This window comes from Athene noctua, chromosome 3 (genome assembly GCF_965140245.1).
Source record: "Athene noctua chromosome 3, bAthNoc1.hap1.1, whole genome shotgun sequence".
In the NCBI taxonomy this organism is placed as follows: domain Eukaryota; kingdom Metazoa; phylum Chordata; class Aves; order Strigiformes; family Strigidae; genus Athene; species Athene noctua.
Genome location: NC_134039.1, coordinates 11,906,911 through 11,931,794, shown reverse-complemented (window position 1 = coordinate 11,931,794; position 24,884 = coordinate 11,906,911). Strand labels below are relative to the sequence as shown.

Here is a 24,884-nt window from a genome sequence, read left to right as displayed (position 1 = left end):
CTAGTCTACAATAAGTGGGAAAACAAGGATTGGAGAAGATCTCTCTGAGAGGCCCAACTTTGTTATTCTGTCCCATGTCTTCACCAGAAGACCATCCATCCCTACACAGAGAGACGCTTGCAGTAAGTCCATGTGAGACTGAGAATCTCTTTTGAATGGATGCATTCCTCAGCCTTGCATTTCATTTTCTACCCAAATACAGGAACAGTCCTGGGATTTGAAGTTAATGCGACTTAAGTCCTCGCCCATGTGCTTCTCTTGCTGTTGCTTAATTTAGAAGCCATACCAACACTTCTCAAAGGAAATCAATGCTCATTAATTATGATCTCACTTTTTAACTCTCCCATATTTAGTACTCTCTCAGAACCTCTACAGCAGCATGGAAATAAAAATACCATGTTCTAGTATTGGCCATACTACAGAATATTCAGATTATGTAGAAGACATCCTGTTTGCAATAAACTCTTCCTCTCTACCTCAGACAAGTCACTGACTTGTTTTGGTATTTATTGTATAAGAACCTGGATATATTGTTTTATACATATTTATAAATACTGTTAGACTTCTCTTAAGACATAGATTCCTTTGCCACATAGATCTGAGCTCTGACAAAACCCCACACCAAAGTCTTCCTCTCTGTTCACTCTGGATGTCTGCCTTGCCTTCATTCCCATCTATGCAAACTCCCCAGTGAGGCTGGAGAGACTGCAGACCTCCCAGGTGGCTTTGGAGAGCACTGCAGTCCCTACTGCCACTCTGAACATAGACTTGAATGTCTGGATACTCTGAGAGAACTGGAAGCTATTAGCCTGTGACAGAGCAATAAATGTCAACAACCCCTTGTGCTCCCCATAGCAATCACTTCAGATAAAAAGATGCACAGAAAACCGGAGAGTTGTGTGTAGGTTCCTAATATCTCCATTTCAGAAACACAAGAATCAGGCAGAGCAAGAAGCAGGCTAAAGGACAGCTTCAGCACTAGCAAGAACAAGAAGCTGGTCATCCCCTCTTTAGCCTGGCTGCTGGAGGACAAAACCCAAGACAGAGCTGATGTATGTTGCTAAGGTTTGACCTGCAAAGCCCCACAGAGGCATCTAGATGCTGTGGCTGGGGACAGAGGCATACTTTGCCCTTGTCTCTCCACAGAAGCAGTGTAGTGTCACTGAGAAGTTCACTAAGCTTGAGGAATTTACCCTTAGTTTGGCAGGAATCTCCAACAGCCAGTCACCAAATGAGGAAATGTTGATCCCGGAAATTTTGAAGTTTGCAAAGTGATGAGCAATTAGCAGAGACTAGAGGTTATAGAGCTGTTGGGTAGCCAGTGTAGTGACTGCCGCATGTACGCAGAGTTGTTTTCCGAACATTTTCAAGATTTCATGGCATCTTCTCCAACTTTCTCTTTCCTCAATTTATCTTCAAAAGCTGGGCACCATTTCACTGTTGCTCTTACAGATTTCTATACATTGTGTGTTACCCTTTTTCAATTTCCTTTTTCTAACCAGTGTGTAAAGATTAGTAAAGCAGTCTACTCCAGCTGAAGGAAGGTTTGGCTCCAGGTAACATTAAATTCAAATACTATAGTGGTGAGCATAGCATAAATTAATAGACTTCTAAACTTGATCCTGCAGTAAGATTTGGTAGCATCCCACATGAGATGCCACCGAAGTTGGTAACAGAGCTGATAATAAGCTCTTTCCATTGAGACCCCTTAATGGACCTCATAGTGCCATTGCTATGGGAGCACTGAAAATGAGAAATGAGAGATTGGAGGCAGGAGTTGCAAGAAGTTTCACTTCCAGCTCTGCCATTGACTGTTTGTGGGTGATCTTGCAGAAGTTACCTAAATTCTCTGTGCATAAAACAACTTTCATCTGTTAAATGGGAATAATACCAACCACTGAAAGCTAATCCAAGATATAATTCATGAGGAATTGGTAAAGTAAAATACCTGGTGGCCCTTAAGTAAAAGATGCATTTCCTGGTGTTCCTGTCATGCTCTCCTCAGCTATTATGTATTGAAACAAGCTGATATGTTAGTGATCTTGCTGTACCGATCTTGATTCCCTATTTAGTATTTCTTATTTTGTTCCTCTTCGTTTTGCTGTGGTGCCTGTGATGATCCTGCAGTTCTGGACCCCTTGTCAGACTTGATAAATAGCTTTGCTCTCTTTTACAGCCAACACCAGCAGAAAAACTATTGATTTTTATTTATTCTGATGGTGCTGCAGTAGTCTTGTCATCTCCTATCAGTATGCCGGGAATACTCTCCTCCATTAACCAACCATAAAAACAAAACAGAACACAAAAATTAGAGAAGAGAGCACAGCATAATGTAGCATTGTCCTGCATAACCTGTGAAGTGGAGTTTGTGTGGAGGCATTTTCTTTCAGAGGGAGACACAAAGCAGAACTTGTGATAACATGGCAGAACAGTGCAGGAGAATCCTCTAGTGTCACTCTCAGGCATGTAGATCTTCCAGGTCCCACTAGGACATAAGATCTGACAGTCCAGCCATTGAGGTTTCCTTGATTTGTTCTTACTCTGCTTGTGCACATTGGTCAGAGGCATTTTGGAAGGGTCTCTGGAAATTGCTAGTGTTACTTGGCAGAGCAAGTGTGCTCACCTGAGACAAAGCAGATCACCAGCGTAGAAGCTGATACGTGAAACGTGCATATCCTTGAACCACAAGTCAAGGTTGAGTTGGTTGAGTTGCTCACTTTGGTAAATTGTGCCTATGGATAACAGGACCCCACTGTGAGGTGATGGAAACAAATCCTCTCGGAAACATCTTCCTGATGCTCTGCTTTTTTCCCAGTTTTAGTCATGGACTTGAAATCTGGTACGGATGCAATTCTTATGTTAAAGATGTATCCTTTTTCCTTCTCTTTCTTTTATATGTCATCCCATTTGTGGAACAAAAGGCCCAACAAGACTTGTACATACTGTGTGTGAACAGTGAAGTCTCCAGCGTGTCTGTCTACAGTGAATATGATCCAGCCTTCTACTTTATAGTTTGGGTGCTAATAATAGGGGGATAATAATAGTGAATACTGAGGACCACATCTAACTAGAGGAACGTGACTCATGCCTTTGAACAGTGCAAATATCCCCATGCACTGTGTGTATGCAGAATCAGAAACTAATTGTTGTTATGTGCCAAATAGCATATTGGCAGGATTTATACAGCAAAGCCCCTGGCATCATGAAAACCCTAACCCCAAATGCTCTTCTTTGGCAGAAAGAAAGAAATTTGGACTCTGGGCTACTCTTGCTATTAGATAACTGGCAGATCAAATATTTACAGGGACCATATTGTTTAGATTTTTCTTCATCCTGTTACTCTCAGCCAATCTGAACACAGAGCAGCTGGGGTTTGTTTACCCACCAAGAACTGAATCTCAGGCAGGTTATGCAGCTTTTATGTTCTGACTGGCAAATGAGAATGTATAGGAAGTTAGGGATACCCAAGGCAGTGCAGATCAACGTTTCTGTTTGTGTCAGTTTTCAAAGTTTGGTGTAGTTCATTTCCTGCAACAGTACTTTATTTTTCTTGACAATAAACAAAGAATTTAAAGTGTTAAGGGACTTGAGAATGTTTCAGTCTGTGGTCTTTGTAGTTAGCAATCTTGGACTAATTTATGTCCCTCACGGGAATAAAACCCCAACCCCAAACCCAAGATTCCTGAGTAGATATCCCCCACAGCTTTCATATGCAAATAATTGTCTCATTGATATGACTATGTCCTATCATGCTAACAAGAAATCAAATCCATGTGCCCCCCTCCCCATTTTCCTGGTTAGGTTTGCTAATAAAAATATCTTATGGCTAGAAATGAATTGCAATGGTATTTTGAAAGGCTTGTGGTGTGTGGAAAGGTCAGAGGTGCTGTAAGATGCCCTGGCCAGGCATATGTGCCCCTGCCATCTCTGCCAGCTGTTGGAAAGCAATAGCAACCCACTGGGTGGTTGCAGGTCTGGTGCTGTGATGAAGAATAAAAGAGAAAATAAGGCAATAAAAGGAAAATTTGAAATGAACACCATCTGTTTAGGAAACATCATACCTGTTAAAATATGGATTTTCATTTTGTTCTCCTTGACTGATTCAGTTCATTGGAGGGGCTGGACCCAGAAATTATAAAGCATTTCACCCTGGTTCAATCTGTTGAACAGAAATGTGTTAATTTTGTTGAACCATTTGAGAAGCTCACTGCAGGGGACCTTCTTTAGAAAACCAAAAGGGGAAGAAAACTGCCACACAACGGTGCGCACCCCTCAAACACGTGCCAGCTACTTTTACCGAATACTAATCCGGCTTTAGAATTGTCTTGTGAGACTGTGGCAAAGCCCAAAGCTTTGAACTGAAATAGTGACAACCTACTCTGTCCCATATAGGTACGGGACCTTGAGAGCAGCTAGACACATTCTTGACTCAGACTTCTGCCTTTGGAAAACATGTTGGATGCTCCCGCATTGGCCTTTTGACTGTGTATAGTCTTGCCCATGTGTTAGGATGGCAGTGTGCCTGTGCACAAAGTGTTATGCCAGTTTCACAGAGGTAGAAGTGCCAAGCAAAATGGACTTGGCTGGGCAGGCTGCATAGCTCTTGGAGTGTTCTGAGAGGCTGCAGTAAGTCTTTTTTGGTAACAAGAATGTCAGAGGAGTAGGACAAGTCTGTTCTCATGTTTGTTGACATCCGTATGCCAAAGGAGGTTGTTCAGGAAGGAAAGGCAGGTTTCTGTGCGTATGTCTGCTGATGCTTGGCGTAACTATTGAGGCAAGGCTGTGGTATTAAATTGTAGGCTGTGAGGATCTCTCGGCAGTCTATATGGAGAAAGAGCTGTAGCAGTTAATGCCTTTAGGGCCATGGCTGGATTGCTATTACACCCTTTCTCTGCCATCCTAGTAGGTGTAATCAAGCCAAGTGTCTGATGCCTTTCATATGTAAAAAGTTAAACAGAGAGAGAGAAGACACTTTAATGAGGTCTTGATGGTTGCCTATGTCATGGTTTCCATGAAGTGCTGAAGAGGAGACTATTGCACTGTTAGCTACAGCCAGCCTGTGGGTAAGTCCACCTGATTATCATGTGTCAGTGACTGGAAAGAACCATTAGCTGAATAAATTCACGTGAATGTCCATTTAATGGCATCACCACTCAAAAAACCCTTTCCTCAGGCAGCAATAGCAGTTTGCCCTCAGCAACTTGTAGCAGCATACGTGGTGGTTTTCTAATGTACGTGTTAAATCCCTCAGACTGAGGGACAGCAGGATGGAAGTCCTGGGCCTCTGATACTCCTCTCTTTACAGGACTTTGGGACTACGGAAAATATTATTCCTTCTGCCTTGGAGCATATGTAGCCTTAACATAATACACTGTAAATATGAATCGTGGGAAATCATCAGTTGAAACAGGGAATGATTAAAAAGAGAGGAGAATGTCTGTCTTTGTTAGCTCTTTGTGTGTACAGCCACAGGTTGGCAAGAACCAAAGGTCAGGTAAGTGACAGAGCCTCTCATATTTAGGCCCAGAGCTGGAGAAGAGCACCCCTGTAATATGTAGGTTTAATTTTAGCAGACAGTCCCAGAATTTCATCTTACCTGTGCATAAGTGCCTGACCACACCTGCAGAGGATCTTGAGAGCTCCATCTCATCTACTGGATAAAGCTAATTTAGAATAACTGATTACTTTTTTTTTTAACATTTTAATGTTTTTTACGATACAATGTGTTCCTTTCTAGATGACACCGCTAATAAACCAGGCCTGTGACGTCCTGCTGTGTAACTTGAAAGTCTATGCAGATTCTGGCAAAGCTTTTGATATCCAGAGGTATGTTCAACATGCCAGAAATTAGTAGCAGATTTAAAAAAAAAAAAAAAAAAAGTTAATAGCAGCAGTTATTCTAAATATGTGCTTACTGTATAAAAGAAGATTTTTTTTTCCTCCCTTGGTTTTGTAAGTGGAGATCATAGTTTAATAGAGGATGTGTCTGATAGATGCTTTTTCTTCCTGGGGGCAGCCATTCCATACTTGAAAAGTAATTTTGGAAAAGCATCTAATGTATTTCTAGCTGTTGTTTAATGAAGTTTTAACAGCTGGAAGCAGAAAGGAAAGCTGCATCAGTCCCTGTCCAGTCTGCTCTCTACAGTCTGCCAATAATGTACAAATATAGGAATTGATCTAGTATCAAATCCCTCTAGGCCATCACCCCCTTGCTTTTTTTATATGAGGTTTTTTGAGCACTTAATCATTCTTACTACATTCCTCCTAACCCCCTCTAATGGCATGCTAGCCTTTTGTGAAACGATGGGATTGGTGCTCCAGATGAGAATACACCATTGATTTATAAAATGACACTTTAATATTTTCCATACTGTGCTTTCTCCCATTTGTTATGCATTTAATATCCTATTATCTTCTTTGTTGCTCTTTCATTAGAGGTATTCACTGTCTAACCCCTTCTCTGAGCAGATGCATTTCTTCTGGGATGCTCTGCAGCATATGAGTAGTTCAAATGCATTCTTTCTAATAGGTGCTATTTTGCATACACTTCATTTGCTGGGTTGGTCAGCACCCACTGAAGTTCTTAATGATTTCCCCCAAACGGGAGCAGTGCAAATAATTTTGTTTCATCTAACGAAATTGATATTTAGCCACAATTCATCCATCTCTTTTCAAGTACATGTGTATCTATGCACACGTGTGTGTGTGTGCACAGAGATCTCTTTATTAAACATCTGAAGAGATGCTATGAAACCTTGAGATACATTACACTTAGCCTAGCGCTCTGATGAAAATTGACCTTTTGAGTCCTTCCAGGCTTTTCCCTTTTTTTCCATTTGTCTTTTTTCTTTGCCTGCTCTTTTAGCTATTGATCCATGATAGGGTTTCACCTCTCAAGAGGCACTTTGGAAAATACCTTTTGAAAGTATAAGTGAATGATGTTGACCATCTCAGAATATGATCTTCCAGTTATTTTATCATACTACCATTTCAGCAAGTTTGACATATATAAATGTGATTCCTATTGCACTGCAGTTTCCCAGCATTGCCTTGGGAGCTATTTTTTGGATGTAAATACCCTATATCCAACTTCCGGTTGTCTTGTATGTTAGTTGTCTTTAGCCATTTTGTGTTTTGCAAACAACTTAATATTTAGTTTTTAAGCTTTTTCAGTACCTTGGAGAGGTAGATGATCAAGTGCTTCTGAAATTATTGTTCTATTGCAGTGCCTCCTCTTTTAACATATCAACTTCTAATAATGCTTTTTTTGTGTGTGTGTTTAAGAGTTGAAAACCCAAAGAAGTTACTTAGCTTTGCAGTATTGTTGTTATCTTCCAAATCTGTGCTAGTGTTGTCAGAATGACAGTGCCCAAAGACTATAGTTTGTAAATGCTGCTTCACATTATATATACAGGTTATACTGGGCCTGAGACTCGTCATTCTCTTAATACATGCTCACTCGGGTTGAAACACCAGAGAATTTGATATTAGCCTTTTGTAAGGGAACATAGAAGAACAGTCATTGCAGACTTGACCACAGATCAAAAGAATCAGATTTCAAGGATATTTTACATTCTCAGTCCCTTTCCTTCAAAACTAAATATAGCTGCTAATGCCCAGTAGAATTAAATGATGGTGAGACAACTGGATAGATGGTTAGATATGTGGGGAGAGATTCAGTAAATTCTGAAGTTGCTAGATCATGGTCCACAGATCATTTTTAGTTCTCAAAGAATTTGCTGCTCCTTTGCAGAGATACAGATTATACATAGTGTCAGTTCTTCTTGGTTTTGACCACGATTTTACATTACAAAGGAGCTATCAAGAAGCCCAAGAAAATCCTTAACAGGAAATTTTACTTAAGCACCTCTTGTCACTGAGTTTAGACTGAACTGGTAGTAGATGTGGTCTCTTCAGTTTGACATGAGAACGGAATGATCTCTTTTATTAGGATGCATACTAAGAAAATGCTTATGAATCTCTGACCTGTTGCATTTGATTTCTAGGTAATAATGAATGAAATATTTTAATTTTTATACATTTTTGTTGGAATTATTGAGCTATGTGAAAAGATATTCACTTTGTAGATGGAGAGAAGGTGAGCATTTGTCAGAATGATTGAAACATCTCTTGTTGGCAAAGCTCAAATATAAAAGAAAATCAGAGGCAAAAATTAGTGTTATGTGATGCTTGTAGAAGCAAGATATTAATGGACATAATTTTTAGCTAATAATTTATCATTCTTCAACTCAATGCAGGTGTTACAACTGCTTTACCTTGGATGTCGTTGGTAGCGTAGCTTTTGGTACTGAGGTGGATTCTCAGAAGAATCCTGATGACCCCTTTGTTAAGAATTGCAGAACATTCTTTGAAATGTCTTTGTTTAAGCCTCTCCTCATTCTAATACGTGAGTATACTCTACCTTTGTCTACTTCTTTATGGTGTTTTTCTAAAAGTCATTCTCAAATTGCAGAACATGTTGAAGCAGGAGCAGAAAGATGTGTAGCAGACTTCATTTCAGAGGTGTTCAGAATGCAACCTACAGGCCAAGTATACCCTTGAGATTTCCACCATATGCTCTACAGTTCTTGCAACTTCCTCCAGAAACTGAGAGTCTGGGAAAGCAATGCTCCAGGTTAATCTGAGTGGAAGGTTTCTGTGATATCTCTTGTAATACACTTCTGCATTAAAATAGAGTAACTGCCCTTTGGAGGCTGGGAGTAAAGTTTTTGTGCACTCAGTTTGCTTGGTAGAGATTGAAATCCCACCCATAAACAATAGTGGGCTAATAACCCACTAAAGAATAGAGGTGGAGGAGCATAAATGGGCATTAGAAGTCCTCCAAATTCTTATTTGAATTGCAGCAGTATCCTGGTTGGTGGCCATAAAGGATAAAGATGATAAGTGCCAGCACAGGCTGTTACGAGAATGCATTTGTTTTCAGGTGAATAGATAAGGAATGCAAGAAGGGAGTATAAAGCCATTTAGTTCTAGGGCATGAAAGCTAAGGCTTCATGGTGGCCTTGTTAATACAAGAGCAGTAAGAATCGTAGCTGAGGAAGCCACAGCATAATCGCAGTTGTTGAGGTTTCACCATGTTGCTATCTAAAGCTGCACATAGTCATGTCAGGTGGCACAGTGGCAGATTTTCCTGTGCCCATCTGATCCTGCTGATACTACAGATTGCACCTGTACTAGCAGCACAGGAACTGTTTCCTTCTGGAGTTGTATATCCAGAATGTCCCAGGGTTAATGTTTAACCTGATGGCAAAGTGTGGTTTGTGACCAATTTCTGAAGGGACAGAAATTTGCCCCTGTGTGTCTAGGACCATGCCCTTCATTAAAGAAAGTTTCTGTAGCATTTGGGGTTGGATTCCTTGGTTGATCTCTTTCTGCTGGTACGTTATATGGTCTGAATTTCCACACTGTTTTGCCCTGTTGGCATCACAGAGGCCTTCTGATGACTGATTCATTAGTCTTTAGCTGTTCATAAGTTAATGAAAGGTTTATTAAGATGCAAGACTTCACTCGGGTTTCTAGTTTCTGACTATAAAGGGCATGAACTGGAGACCATCCTTGTGATAACATCCCACTTCCAGAGTCTGTGGCCTGTTTAGAGAAGCAAAATAAAATAGCAAACCAATATCCTAATATCGGAGGACTGTAAATGAGAATGACTACTACACAATTTCATGGATCAGCGCCATAAGCTTCTAGGCTAGTTCAAGATCCCCAACCTTCTGTAGGTAATTGTTCGAGTAGGCAGGGAAAATAATTCTCCCCTTTGTTGTGGTGGTTCTCTGGCATCAAGGAGCTGAACTGAAATCCTGAAGCATTATAGAAGCAAGGTTGGAAGGCATCTATCTGGCAGGAGAGTCCCAGCCAACATGGAATTTCTGAAAGGAAATCCTTTACTAGCCTATGACGGTGGAAGAAATAGAGGGAGGGGGAGCGAGAAAGAGGAAAAAACAGAAGTAACGTATCCCACTTAATGAGTTTTATAATATTAATGAAAGGAGGGGGATATTATATACCTTAACAGTCTGATTGAGTGTTTCCTTCTTTAAAAACTCTTACAGTTTCTTTCCCATTCATAATGATCCCATTGCTCCGGATTTTTCCAAACAAGAAACAAAAGGAACTGAATGGATTTTTTATCCAAACCATAAAAAATGCAATCATCTTCAGAGACCAGCAAGATGCAGCAGAGGTAAGACTATTTCTGTAGTAAATATATGGATAAGCAAATGTTTTGAGGGAAAACTGGAAGTGGCATAAGCCTCAGCTGAAAGAGCAAACTCAGTCTGTTTGAACATTCAAAGCAATTTAGTGAAGATTTTATTCATTTTTAGCTTTATGTACCATCAACCAGTCTTGGTGTGGGTGCAGAATTGTTAACACAAGAAAGATTGCTTCTCTTAGTATTTCTGTTCAAATAACGATGCAGAGATGTTACATCTGGGATGACTCTTCAACCTAGTTTCTAGACCCAGGAGGAAGGATTCACCCTGTAGTATTTTTTCACATTCTAAAGTCAGGTATTTTGCCTATGCTACTTTTCCTAACAACCAGGAAAGGGAACCCCCAATGAATGCTTCAACCCAGTCATTATCTAGAAGCTGAGGTAGGTTTTATATTGTCCTGTGACAGTTCCTACAGCTTTTGAAAATGGAAAGAACCTGAATGACTGGTTAAGAGCAGACACTTGATACTGAGATGGCTGAAGAGAAGGGTAATAAATTTTACCTGAAGTATACAAACTAATGGGTATGCACTATCTGAAAATTGTTACCCATGTATTTCTCTTCTGTCTGGACGTAAGGCAGTTGGGCTCTTTTTGTTTTGTTTTAATCACAGTTGTTTTATGAAGCTTCTGAAGACACATGCATTTTTATGAAAGTCTATTTTTTATATACAGAGCATTTGGAACAGGGGCATGTGCTTCAGCTCTGTGATACAAAAGTTCTTCAGATCTACTTGTCCTTTTAGACCATTCTTTACTGCACACTGCACATAGTATCCCTAAAATAAGTTAACCAATTATGGATGTGTAGTGAGAAACAAAGAATATCAATGAGAATTCCATTTTAAAGGTAACTGAAACAAGTTTTGCATATCAATTGACATGAAACATGCTACAACATACACATTAAGAAGTTGTTAATATTGCAATATGAGATGTTTCTTACCAATTTGAGATGAAGAGCAATTCTGATGGGTTAACTTCACAGGTGAAAATGGATCCTCTCAACTTTTTCTCATAGTTTAGCCCCACAGATGTCACCTTTCAGGAAAAAATGGATTTTAGTTTACCCTGCATTACATCCAGGACACATTTTAAAATAAAATTGATTTTCAAACATACTGGTGCTCTTTGCTACATTGTGTGTTCTGCTCTTTTTCTTTGACTTCTTCTGCAGTGAAGTCTCACTTTTGTATTTGTTATGCTTTATCACCACAGGCTTCTTGTCTTTTGTCCAGCCCACCTTTATGAATCTTTGCTCCCCCCTAGACTTTAGGTCTTTGCCTTTGTCATTCTTTACAACCAAAAGATTGTAAGCACCACTGACCAGCCACAAACAATTCATGATTCATAAGCATGGTTCTTGGCCCAGGCCAAGTGCTGGAGGAATATTTTCTAACAGGGGTGCTGTATCTAAGCTACTTGCCGACACCTCATTTCTAGTGCATAGGTCCAGTGTGAACTTTTAATGGCATACTGGTGTTCCTGTATGTACAGAGAGTTTTGAATCAAAGATTTATGCTGAAGGGGTTTGCATGAAAAGTCTTTTCAGTTCATCAATCATAAAAGGGACACTGAAAAAATCTAATGTGGATTAAAAGTAGTTAATGTATTATCTACTATTAATAAAATGCAATGTATTTCTGTGGCAGTAGCGCTGAGGGCATTGATCATGGGCTAAATGCTTCACTATACTAGAAATGGTCACTCCCTCAAACTGCAGACTAAGGTAAAGGACAGCAGGTGGGTATGGTTAGGAGAAAACACAAGGAAAATCAAGATTGTTGTGACAAGAGCAAGAAGCAGCATTCTCTTGTGTATGCAGCCTGTTTGCAGGTTTCAGTGTTTGGTGGAGCAGAGGTTTAAGGTTACATTGGAAGGGATGTTGGGAGGTGCTGTAAGAGATAACACATGGCAGTAGCTGCTCAGTATCAGGGCAGTGTGGAGGAAAGTACAAGGTCCATGTTTGCTTTAACAGTGTATGCACAAGTCCGTGACTGGCTGTGGTCCCGCCTGCTCCTGGACTTTTGCCTAGTTTGCAAAATTGGCATATGGGGACTATTTCAAATCCCTGGAGTTATACACTTAGGACCAGATTTCTGAGAGTGCATCATGTCCCCTTCACAGTTCAGGATCATTAGCACGACTTTCAAAAGCAACTGGAAAGTTTGGAGCTTCATTTTTTTCCCTTTTCACTGCCTGTCTGTTACACGCTCTTAGGATTTTGACTATTTTAGGTTGGTGGCACACAAGTCCCGTTACAAGTATAGGCAACTTAATAATTTGCTGGGAACATAAAAATGGTATGTGAAAAAGATCAAAATGCAGCTGTGTCCAATTTAATGCAGAAATGTAATCTGTAGAGATTAGGTGTCCCAGATAACCCTTCATTTGAAGGAGAATTATGTCCTGTGTTTTAGGTCTTGAATGATGAAATGTACCCACTGAAGTCGGTTAGAATTTTGGCATTGAATTTTAATGAGGCCGAGATGTAGCTGGTGGTTCTTTGTGCTAGTAATGGGAGCTAAAAGCAAAGTCTTACAGTCTCCATGTGCTGTATTAGGCCAATGGATATTCATTAGGTTGCCATATTCCTAGATGTTACATTGTGTGCAACTTTTACTAGATTTTATCACCATTAAAAATGCTTGTAGGGTTTTTTTGTTTGTTTGTTTGTTTGGGTTTTTTTTTTGGGGGGGGGGGGGGATAAGACAAAAAACCCAAACAACAACAACAACAAAAAAAACACCCAAAAAAGCACCTTTGAAACAATGAAAAGCTCCACAAAAGTGATTCAGCTGAAGCTTGTCTTCCTCTCATCTGCAGCTAACATGAACAAAGAATAAAGACCAAAAAACAATGTGACAAGAGAAGTCAGCCTGTTATCATCCCTGTTCTATCAGTAAATTAAACAATGCTTCTGAATGCCTAAAGATAATCCCATGGGCAGATAGTAATTTTACAGCCAGGTTTAGATCTAATAATACGCTTGCAGCTTATATGAGATCTGTGATGTCACTTTCTCTCATCCCATCGGTTAGTGCTGCAGATGTAATTTTAATTATATATAATCTTTCTGTGGTCAGTCAAATAATGTCAGTACTGGATATTCCACTCATTTGGCTTATGTACAAAAACATTTGTTGTACTGTAGAAGTTTTAATATATTACATTTATTCATGGATTCAAATTATTGTAAAATGCTTTTCCCACTATTTACAGAAGAGCAAATTCACCCTGCTCAGAAGAAACAGCACAAATTTAATGCACCACTTAACACCTACTTTGAAGACTCCAGCAGGATTTAAGTGTTCAAATACCTTATCCTGATTATCTGCCCATGTTTAAATTTTTCCCTGAGGCAAAATGTTTCCAGAAACAGGACAGATAGACTGTTTATTTCAATAAATGATGATTTGATAGATTTTCATTTAATAATCTGATATGCAAATCATTATTCATTTAAGAGTTGTTTTTCTATCATGTTATAGCTCGGTTCTTAACCTACCAGTCTGTTTTAAATGATGATGTCTAGATGAAGTCGTCATTCTTGATGCTCAAAATTGAGAATCCTTTCTAAAACTGTGGGTTGAAACTAAGCCCCCTTGGTAGATGAAAGGGCAGAATTTCGCTTGGGATCCTCTTGGATTCCAATTGGAATGTAACAATTTAAGGATATTGCAAAACAACAGATCTGTGGGAAAATCCAGTTTTTAAAATATGCGCCCTTTAGTAAGGAGAATTGGAGAGTTCACAGAGGCTGCAACACATTCTTCTGGCATCTCCTGATTTTTCTAGTCATGCTGTCTGCTGTGAATGCATAATCTGAGGTCACTGATCCATGCCAAGCAGGTAGTGACGTGATGATGTTTCTGATGATGATTGGATGTTTCTTGGTGGTCTCAAGACTATTTGAAATAAGAGGGCGACAAAGCACAGAGCAGTGTCACCAGAACTGTATTCATTGGCATCTCAGTTGGCAGATTAATCAATCTGGCTGGAGACCTACAGGCTACCTGAATGGCTTTGGTGTAAGTACAGAGCAGACAAAAGGAACCACAGGGGAAGAGTGTGAAGGCTGTGCTGCTGTGAACCAAACTGCCTGTGAGCCACGTGGTGTAAAGACACAAAGGAGCTGTATGGTGCTGTCCGTTCTGGTGATGATCTGGCCTCCCGTGAATTGGTATGGGCCTGGAGTGCTCTGTGCTCTACAGTGCTAGGTCTGGATCAAAAGAAGTTGTCTTCCGGTCAACAATTGCCAAGTGAACAATTGCAACCCCCTCCTGTTTTCCCCACTTCCCATCCTCATTCCTGGCCAACCCTTTCCATGATTGCAGGTAGGTACAGTCAGTGACACTGCTGCTCCCAGGCTGCCCGTACCTCTGGGCAGGTACAAGTAGTTCCTGGTAAGTGAGATCCTTTGATTTTCCAGCATCAGCCATGAGGGCCTAAAAAGGTCAGGAAACTGAATTTTGAGGAAGTCTGAAACTAAGGTATTTAAATGCATGCAAAGGGGAGTGAACTGCCCTTCACTATGGACTAGCAATAGAAATGTGCTATAAGGAAGTGGTATCTTTTAATATCTTTCTGGGAAATGATGGCCTGGTTACAATTTTAATCTCTGGAACCTGATTCCCACGGAAAAATGTGCAATGAGCTCCCCTAAATGCTTTACTTAAGGGAAAGAGGGACATGTGTGTGTGTACCTGCATTCTGGAGGATAAGGGACAATCTGAAAACCTAATTACTGTGGCACTCTGTTCTTTTCTCTTCCTTCGCCAGCAGTTCCCTGGAGTTTTTCCTTTTCATGAACTAATGAACTATTTTATTCAAGAGCTGCTTGAAATGGGTTGAGCAGAGGTAATCCTCCTGAAAAAGTCTGATCCTCTCCTTGTCAAGGGAAAACTATACAATTACTAAGAAAACTTAGTTAAAAATTTGCTAAATACTATGTACATTCCAGGAGCTATGTGTGTGTTTGAACTGTGGAAATGCAGTACAGATGTTAAAAAGTAAATATTTTTCTAAGGAAACAGCAGATGGGAGGATCAGACACCTTCTGATAGTGTGTGGTTTTCTTACCTTTATAGAAAACCAAGCAAAACTTGTTTATATTTGAAAGAAGGTGGTGTCTATTTAAGGATACACATTATATGACAATATTAAGTAATCCATTTTTATTGATTAATAAAGTCGGTAAACAAAGGATCAGTCTGGTCCTTTTGTTTTTCTAAGTCTGTAGGGGGGATGCTACGATTCTGTTCCACTGGGTTGTTCTCATGGTTTGGTCACGTCATTATCCACTCCCTTTGTCAGGAGGAAATGTGAAGTGGGCTTTCCAGAAAAGTAAATGTCTTAAAGATATAGAGGAAACTTGTACTAAATACAGGGTTTGTATTTCTGTATCTCTGCTGTTTTAAGCAGAAGGGTATCACTCCTCTAGAATATGGTAAAAACATTTTCAGTATTAAATCTGGTGTCTGTGTTTGGGCAGCATACAGTGATTCTAAAAGGAAAAAAAAGTGGCATTACGTTAAAGGCATTTTAGTTATTCACCTTCTTTTAAAAATCAAGCCATTACTGCCTGCTTTTAAAATTGTGTTCCTTCCCACATTTGAAGAATTTTTTTTTTAATTTTTAAAAAATTTTTTCTTAAAGATTTAATGAATTTTATAACTTCCTCAGGATTTCTTAAGTGGGCATTTAAACATAGCAAAGTCTCAAAACCTCAAATGGAGATGAACTTGAAATCCCTATTACTTTTGATCACCAGTTGAAATTTCTTGATCAGTCTGTTGTTATCTTTCCAATGATGAATTGCAGGCCTGTGAAATGTGATCTTTTGGGTTCAGGCCTGGGCTGAAGTGTCTGACTGAGGTGCTTTCATCATGAAATGCAGTTCTGCAGTCTCTCTGCTCAAAAGAGATCAAGGACAGAATAAGTAACGAGAATGGTGACTTTCTCTTCCCCCCCACCCCTCCTACCCCGAGGCACATTGATGTGGAAGCAGGAAGAGTTCTGCATTACTGCTGCATCTGTCCCAGTTCTGCAGCCCAGCACACCTGTGAGCCCAGCACTTTATGAGTATTGCAATAACAAGAAGATAGCAAATGTCTGCTTGGTTACCTGCTACCAGGTCTGCTTGCTGTTGTTTACCCTTTGCTCTTATAGCACCATTACTACTGCCTCCCTGGTTATGGATCAGAGTACTTTATGGATCCTAGACAAGGAAACAGGCAGATGGTATCATGTATATATTATTATCTGCCCTGTTCCAGCAAACCCTGCAGCAACTGTAACAATATAATCTTGGCATCTGGGACTCTTTCTCCAATATTTCTGTCTCTCCTCACATCCTTTCAGTCTTTTCCAGCCACTGCTGTGTATCTTCATTTCCTCTTCAGGGTGTGGCAGGAGCAGTGTCCCTGTCCCATACTTCACTTGTCCCACCTCAGTTAAAATCCGAGGTTCAAAGTTCTGTCATGCACGTGAGCCATCTTACTGACTTCTTGGAGCACCACTCACATGCTTCAGTTTGCAAGAAGATAGACTTGTACCAAAGGACAGAAATGAAATTGAAGCACCAGGGTGTTCATATACTGATTAGGCTGGTAAAGTTTCTGCATGTCCAGAGTTGCCAAGAATGATCTTGCAGACAGTACTGGGAAAATGTGAGTATCTGTGCAGGAAAAGCTAACCTCACTTTCTAAGAGATGTGTAGTGGAGCTCTTTCAGAGGACCTTCCAAAAAATGGTAACTTTGCCCCTTTCTGAGCAGAACAGGGGAGGTTCAGATGCTCCTATAGCAGCATTAACATGATGCCTTCAGAGTTAACAGGGAGAAAGGACTTAAATGCTTCTGTCAGTGAGGTTTGCATGCATTTTCCTCCTGTTTTCACCAGCTGATGCAGGAAGTGAAAATGGACATTTGGCTTTGCTGATCTACAGCATATGAGAAACATCATTTAATTGAGAAGGGTGGGATTTTTAGTGTTGAAAAAAGGATTTTTCATCCAGAATAAAAATAAACCCACATGCTCAGTTGTCGGTAATGTCAAGAGTTTTAGTGACTTTTAAAAATTGTGTTTCTATGGTAAAATCAGTCACTTAAAATACTGTTTATCAAAAATCCAGGCCAAAGATAGCTTAAGGACTCTTTCAAATAATGTCTGTAATAAAATTTCTCTGAAAAACTGGAGGAGGAAGGAAATGAAATGCAAACGTGTCTTTTACAAAGAAACTGCCCCATCATTGAAGGGGAGATCAAAAGTCCTTTTTTTTTTTTTTTTTGGCCAGCCCTACTTACACCTCCTTCTAGGTGCTGGTAGTTGTGGCTATACCCTGTTTTTCCTGTTCTTGATACTGAAGGGGAGGGAGTGGTCACAGCTCTGGTTTATGTGTCCATAAAAATAAGAAGAGCAAGAGCTCACTGTGCTTTGAAGGTGGGATCCTGCAAACACTGGTCTGTAAATGAGCTATGTGGTGGTTTGATCAAAACAGCCAAAAAATGGAGGATGAGGAAGTTAAAAAAAGGTGGTTGTTCCTATAAGGGCCTGGGTCTCTTGTTTCTTCTCCTCTGCAAACTAGAGCTGGCCCACCTCATCATGAATTTTTTCCTTTACCCTCCCTTATGATGGCAATGGGACGCTGTGCTTGTTATCCAGAGAGAAGTTCAAATGTTGAAAATCCTGTTTATGCCTGTGGTAATTCCCTGTAGGCAATAACGTCACTGCTGGCCACTTGTCCCAGCCTGATCCTGTGCTAGTAATGAGTATTCGCAGCATGCATTTCAATGTCTGATTAAATCTTTCTGAAGGGCCATCTGTTTGAGGAAGATGTGGCATAGGCTTTAGTACTTTTTATACCTAGTACTCAATACTGCTGTTTCATGACCTTAGACATAAAGTTTGTCCCCTGGTTAGTTAGCATCTCTCCTGGTACTCTGATCAGAGAAAATAATTGGATCAAGGCTGTTTGCAACCTGTTGGGTCACTGTGTGTCTTTGGTGAAATGTTTGTGGGTGTTGGGTCAGAGAAGTTACACGTACCCAATGAGACTTTGCAGTGTCCAGGGCTGAGAAAAAGGTATCTGTTTTCTGGGAAGGAAGTAAAGCATCTCCAGCTGCCTTTCTCTTCTAGCACTTGGGGCAGAATCTGATGTAGTCATATATCTGTTGCTACATGCTAAATCAGTAAATAATCTGGCCTTTCAGCTGCATGTTCTCATCTGTGCAAAATATCCAGCCTAAGTAGTGTTACATCTGTCTTTCAGGGTCATTTTCCTATAGGCTTGGAGACACAGTTTCCTTTTTGTGATTTCCTCAGCATAAAGTAAATCTTCTCTAATGTGTCTTTTCTCCCTGTCATTTGCTTTCCTTCATGGTACGGTATTCATCCCTCTGGCTGAAAGGAAAAAATGTCACCCTGAAGTTGTGAATATTCCCGTTCTTTTGTAACTTCTGACTTTTACAGTTCCTTATCTCTTCTATAGTCAGCCTTGAGGTCTGTCCCTCCCAAATTTCTGAGAAGAACCTGCTTTAAGCCACAGAGACCCTTTCCTTTTTCCTGCTTGATCTGTGATCTCATCTTCATCCAGGGTGTGGGGTTTTCAAATCAACAAAGGCAATCTTGCCATAAAATTAAATCATCTGGAGATCGATTTTCTGCATAACAGGTTGGTGGCCTTTAGTACCAAGGTAGTATATATGATCTAATCTTCATTTACATAGCTGCCTTTTTTTTTTTTTTTTTTAATCTAAACCTTCAAGGGATCAGTTGACTGCGACTGGGAGTTTTATGTGTTTAAATTACCTTGCCATTCAGAGCAATAGCACATTTGGGTACTTTCGCTCTACAAACCGACTTTCTTCTGACATATGTAACTAGAGCGTAGCATCTAAATTCTTAATTTAGAAAAAAAATCACAGATTTACTGACCTAATTGCAATAACACAGCTTTCCCTTTCTCTGTCAGCTTTAACATTTTTGGTTTTGTCCTTCGTGTTTCATCCTCTTTTTTAATTTTATCTGTTACTGGTTCACCAACCTTCCTCCCTGAGTTGCTCCCAGAACTAGGAGGGGAGTTGCAGTACTTGTGGTATTAGTGGATGATTTTTGTCTCTGTTAGTCTGTATTTCTATTTGCCTACAGTGACCTCTCTCAGCCCCCTGCACTGCTTTCTTTTTGCAATACAGTATGACCTTTTCTGAAGCTGTTATAAAAAAGCTGTTCCATGATATTTCATTCTGGTCCAACCATCTTGTCCATCTGTTGGCATGTTTTGATCTCTGGAGGTTTTTCCCTTGATCTATCTTAACTGTTGGTATCTACTTTGCGCTCCTTTGATATTTCTTCCTTTTCTCTTGTGTCTACTTACCTTAGCAAATCCATACTCTTACTTGTAAGAGGCACCGACAGCCTGTCTTGCCAACAGGAGAACCATTTATGAGGCCAGCATTTGGTTGCTAAATGCATGAAGTTGCTTTTCTTTGGAACCTGGTGGCAAATTAATCTGACCATCTCAATGCACAAAGGTGACCAGCTTTGCTGGGGAAATTCTTGCCACCAGGCCAGGCTGCCCCAGGGGCTGCCTCTCCTACGCCAGCCTGCTGGAGCCAGCAGAGCCAGAGGCCTTCGCTAGACCCCATCCGCTCATGACCGTATCTGGATTTTGAGGATAATTTAACATTAGAGTTACTTATTATGGAAAACGACAGATTGTCACTGGAAACCTTGAGGAGAGGCTTTCTAAAATGTGCCCTTGATGTCAGGTGGCTGCGAGGCAGGAATCCCTGCGTGACATTCCTCATCTGATTTTTTGCTAAAGAGCAGCCTGGACGATTGTGGCGATTCCTCTCCCTCCCTGAAAATCTGCCTAGGAAATCCTGCATCTGCGGCAGTCAGTGGCAGCCTTGCCCTGGTTTCATTGCCTGTGACTGTGCAGGGCTTTCTCCGCTTTCTTCGCAGTGACTACCCTTCATTTTTCCTTCCCGCTGGGATAAGCAAGAAATGTCTAAGAGAGATGGAGACTAGAGGGGAGCTGAGCACCTCCTTTCTCTCTTCAACAGAAATGTACACTTTTTAATAATGTAATCTCAATTAAAAACATACCAATTAAAATGGGCTTTTTAGTAGGTCTCTGGGGAGAGGGAGCCATAATTCACATTAAAATGTAAAGCTTCAGAAGCAAGGAGAGCTAGGTGCATTGCAAGTGCCCAAATATTCAGTGATTTTAATTACAATGGAAACTTGATAAATTGCTTTGTGCCACAATCCATTATTAACAGCTTAATGAATATCACTGCTGCCTGTTTTAAATGGCTCCGCAGTGAAAATTGTTGTCAGTTTTTCAGTTGCAAACTCTGATTTTTAGTGTGTTTGTAAATTGGGGCCCTTAAAAAGGGGAGGAGGGTGAAAGTCCACAGGCTTGGCTTTGGGTCTGGATAAGTTCTGCTGTCTGCAGCATCCTGAGAGGGAGACAGGAGGAAACATGGAGCTTGTTTCATAAGTCTTGGGACTGGTTGGGGGTTAAATCTGCTCCTTGCACAGTTTAAGAGCAATGTCAGAGCTGGTTTTGGGCACACAAAGGGCCCTTATGCCAGCTGAGGGGTCACCAGAGCACGTACCTTTACATGTGCTGTTTCTCTGCATGATACCCATTAGGCTGGAGTGGACTGTTTGGGGTGTCTGCTCAGGAGTAAAAGGAAGCAATAGTGTAACAGCCCATGTTCAAGCATGCTGATGAGATTATTTTGGAGTGAGCAAAGTGCAAGATGGTTTGATTTTTCCAAGTTTCAGGAAGCAAAAAGCTGATTTGAGGTATGGAATTAGGCAAGTCCTTTTGGAGCACTAAAATATAAACAGTGATTATGCTCAGCTTTGAACAGGGATGAAACATTCATTTTTTTCTTGACAGTTATTATGTCTGTAATTGTGCTAATGTTAAGATGCTATGTATTTATATGTATATTTATAGTAAACTAGTACGTTTCTCCCCCTTTTCAAAGCAGCTTAATATTTAAAGGATAAAGGTTATTATTAGGAATGTTATTATGTTAGATGCTAACAGCAGGTATAGTGGGCTTATAGTTGCGCCCCACTGAAGTGTTAAGCCGTAGGGATTTAAGTAGCTATGGTCTGGTTTCTATGAGATTTATTATTTATTGTGGGTGTTCTGTTTTCACTTTTCACTTGATTGTGTGGTCTGACTCAAGGGTTACAGTCGCCAAAGTGGGGTTACTGCCAGGTGTTTGACAAGATCTTGACAAGACGTGCGAGGTAGATCTCAGGACAGAAATGACTGGGAACTGCTCTTCTCATTTAGAGAAGTCACAAGCGTGTGTATGGGATAAACATGATTTGTCTGAATGTAATTAATGTCTTGGGTTTTGCTATTATTATTCTGATTATATTTTTCTGGAAAACAAAAGCATATTCACTTTTCTCATCTCAGAAATGGCAGCATTACTCATAATGATGTTAACTTGCACCCTGCCAATTACACAGAGCTCTCCTGGTTCATTATATCAATAATTACACATAGGATTTTAATTTTTTTTCTTGTGAAAAATCTTTCATTGACAGAGGAGTAATGATGCCTGTAAGTTGCTTAAGTATTTCTCAGGGATATGTAAGATGTGGGAGATGTCCTCATATTTTTGGGGAGAAAGACAGCTGGTATTCTGGCATGCTCTTAATACTCATGTGTTTCTGAAGTTGTATTTTTTTTCTAGTTTGACTTTAGGAATCATTGCAGACCACAGGGCTGCCTGACTGTCATTTTTCATGTATATCTGTACTGGCAGAGGACAAAGTGGCATGAAATATATAAAATGCCATCTAATTTTTCTTTTGTTCTTTAATTCATACATATATGCTTCTTCTCTGTGTTTATCAGTGTGCACAAAATGCCTATATATTTGCAAGATAATAGCTGTGTAAATACTAGAAAGTCGTATTGAAACTCTGTGAAGGAAAGGAGAGCAGGGGGAGAATACTTCCTGCTACCGAGGAGCCATCTATTGGATAAAACCCATAACTGAACCAAGCATCCATGAAACTGCAGAGGATAACACAATTTGTTATTGGTCACCGGGTAGCTGAAAATAATTCTTTCCTTCCCAATGCTGCTTTCATCCACTGCGTTAGAAACCTGTACCCCTTCATGCACACAAGTGGAGAGTCGGATGTAGAGGCGATTTATGTTCTATAGGTAAAAGCCAGTTTAATATAGCCAAAGATCCAGGATAAATCCTAATGTAGGGTGCAGGTGTGATCATGAATGGATAAGCCAGCAGTAGGATTGCCTGCCAGCAGTGGAGAGCAATCGCTCAGAGAAGTGATAGAAAAGACAAGTGGTTTTTCCATAGTGTTAATAAAGAACCTAAATAACACTAACTGTACTTTTTTGTAATGGTACATGTCATTTATATCAGTCACATAGCCATAATTAGTTTAGTTTAAAAAAAAAAAAAATTTTTTTTAGCTACCCAGAATTTCTTAAGGCCATTGCAATACCAAATAATGAGATGTTAATTCCCTCAAAACATATGCAATTTATATGTAATATGATGCAGAAAGAGATGCTTTTGAATAAACCATGGGGAGAGATGAGGGAGGATGGAATGTGAACAGTAAATTCCCAGGATGACCCCAAAACATCCTGATGGCTCTTCAGAGTGAGTGGTGGGGCTTTGCAAGCATGTTGAAGCGAACATATGGGGCAGGAAGAACAAAGGATAAAGAAGCAATAATGAGATTCTTGTGCATTTTCTTGAAGTCGGGCAACTGCTAAAACCAGAACTGATTATTAATCAGGAATTAAATTTAAGCAAATACAATTATAATCTGTGGCAAATAGAAAAGGAACAGCGGGCTGTCTGCAACAGCAGCCTTTAGTCAGCAATTTGAGTCAGCAGAGGTCAAGCTTCTGGGTGTCAGACCGGTAGCCTAAAACACTCCCTTCCTGCATCCTCCCTTCCTCCTGCAAACAGCGGAGGGGAGGAGTGTTGGAGGGTTTACTGGGAGGCCAGATAAGCTTTGGGGGAAGATGTGTGCATGCAGCGTGCAGGAGGGCGGTCAGCTCACTGCTGCTTTGGGAGTCAGTGCCTGTTCCACACACTGGTGGGCATGTGGGGGGCCAGCCCAGGCTTTCTTCCCTGGCACCCAGTTATTTTTTCTCTTGTTCTATTTGCCCACTGTGTATTCTGATAACCTCACACCTCCACCTCCAAGCAGCAAAACATGTGCGGGGCAGAAGAAGTTCAGCTACCACACACACAAATCCCGTATTTATTGTTTGTACTCTGATAATGCCAGGAGTCATTATCAGAGTATTGTTAGCCTAAATGTTTTGCAAATACAGGATAAGGAGGTAGCTGTCTGCTGTTACTTGCTATCAGTGTCTCTTGCTCACCATGATTCAGGGATTGGGAAGGTTGCATGAGACTCTCTAGCCATTGCATTTTGGGCTGTTTTCTGAGCCTTCCCCACATGTGCATGCAATGGAGAGCGCTGTGCTGGTTATACTGTTGCGCTGTGCTCCGGGATGAGGCTGCCAGCCCAACGTGGCAGAGATGCCAACCAGCTGCCACAAAGTGTGTGACACTTGTTTGCCATTAGACTGAGTTTCATGGAGAGATTTCGTGCTTCTCTGAGACACCCAGCTCATTTTGTTCAGCCTGGTATTGGAAGGAAAATCCTCCGTCAGAGACAACCATCAGTTCGTTAGGGGTGTAAATGGACCAGGCTGCAGAGAGTCACTTGGTTTGACACTGAAGAACTACTGGAAGGGTTTCCAACTCTCTAACCAGGTTGTAGGTTTCTCTGTGGGCCCACATAATTAATGAAACAATCAAATAGGTGTGTGCTTTTCTGTCTCCCATAACTGTAGTATCTCTTCATCCTATATAACACTTCAGCCAAGTTAGGCCTCTGGCTAGGATCTTTGCAGCTCACAGTCAGCAGGTCCACACACTTGAGATTAAAAAATCCTCCTTCTACCAGAGCCATAAAGACCTATGTTAAGCTTGTATCAGCTAGAAACAGTTCTTTGCTCTCTCTCCATTCACGAACAATTAGATCTGAAATTCAAATTTTTCATCAATGAACTGTGTGAGAACATCTCGAGAAGGAGGTGGTTGTCTTTCAAGATGTGAGCCCTCTAGTGCCACTTGCAGCAGTTTAAGCTGAAGGGAGATGTGTCTCTAAAAAAATCTTGGCTTTAAGAATTGCCCCCAGCTTTATTTTCAGGTCGAATTAGGCTTGTGCATGTCTCTGTAAATTACTAATGCTCTTGCTTTAACTTTACATTTTAAAAGTCAGAAAAGTGCAAAATTTTTGAGGAAGAAAGCAGCAGTATCTGAGCACTCTTCTTCACCTCAGGAATGGAGGCACTACCATGTGAAAATAGTTTTGTATTTTTCAGCAGTATTTTTCTGTTATCAGCATGCTTTGTTAAAGACCTAACTGAAGTAATATATGGAGAGAGAGAGAGAGACGCACAAGTACAGCCTCAGACGTTGCAGGTGTAGCTGGTAAAATCTAACAATCTGCACTATCTGCATGACTATCTGGAGGAGGGGAACCCTCTCCAGTGATAAAAATGGTTCAGTGCCGGGATGGACAGCCTGGGGAGGCTGTGGG

At 40.5% G+C, this 24,884-nt stretch overlaps 1 protein-coding gene across 1 annotated transcript in view; it reads left to right on the top strand.

The window, feature by feature from the left end:
- TBXAS1 (thromboxane A synthase 1) overlaps window positions 1–24,884 on the top strand; it is a 227,669-nt gene that overhangs the window by 130,433 nt on the left and 72,352 nt on the right. Inside the window, exons 6-8 of the mRNA XM_074901261.1 lie at window positions 5,738–5,826; window positions 8,259–8,407; window positions 10,080–10,210. Coding sequence (XP_074757362.1) covers window positions 5,738–5,826; window positions 8,259–8,407; window positions 10,080–10,210 — 369 coding nt within the window. The remainder of the gene's footprint in view (window positions 1–5,737; window positions 5,827–8,258; window positions 8,408–10,079; window positions 10,211–24,884) is intronic.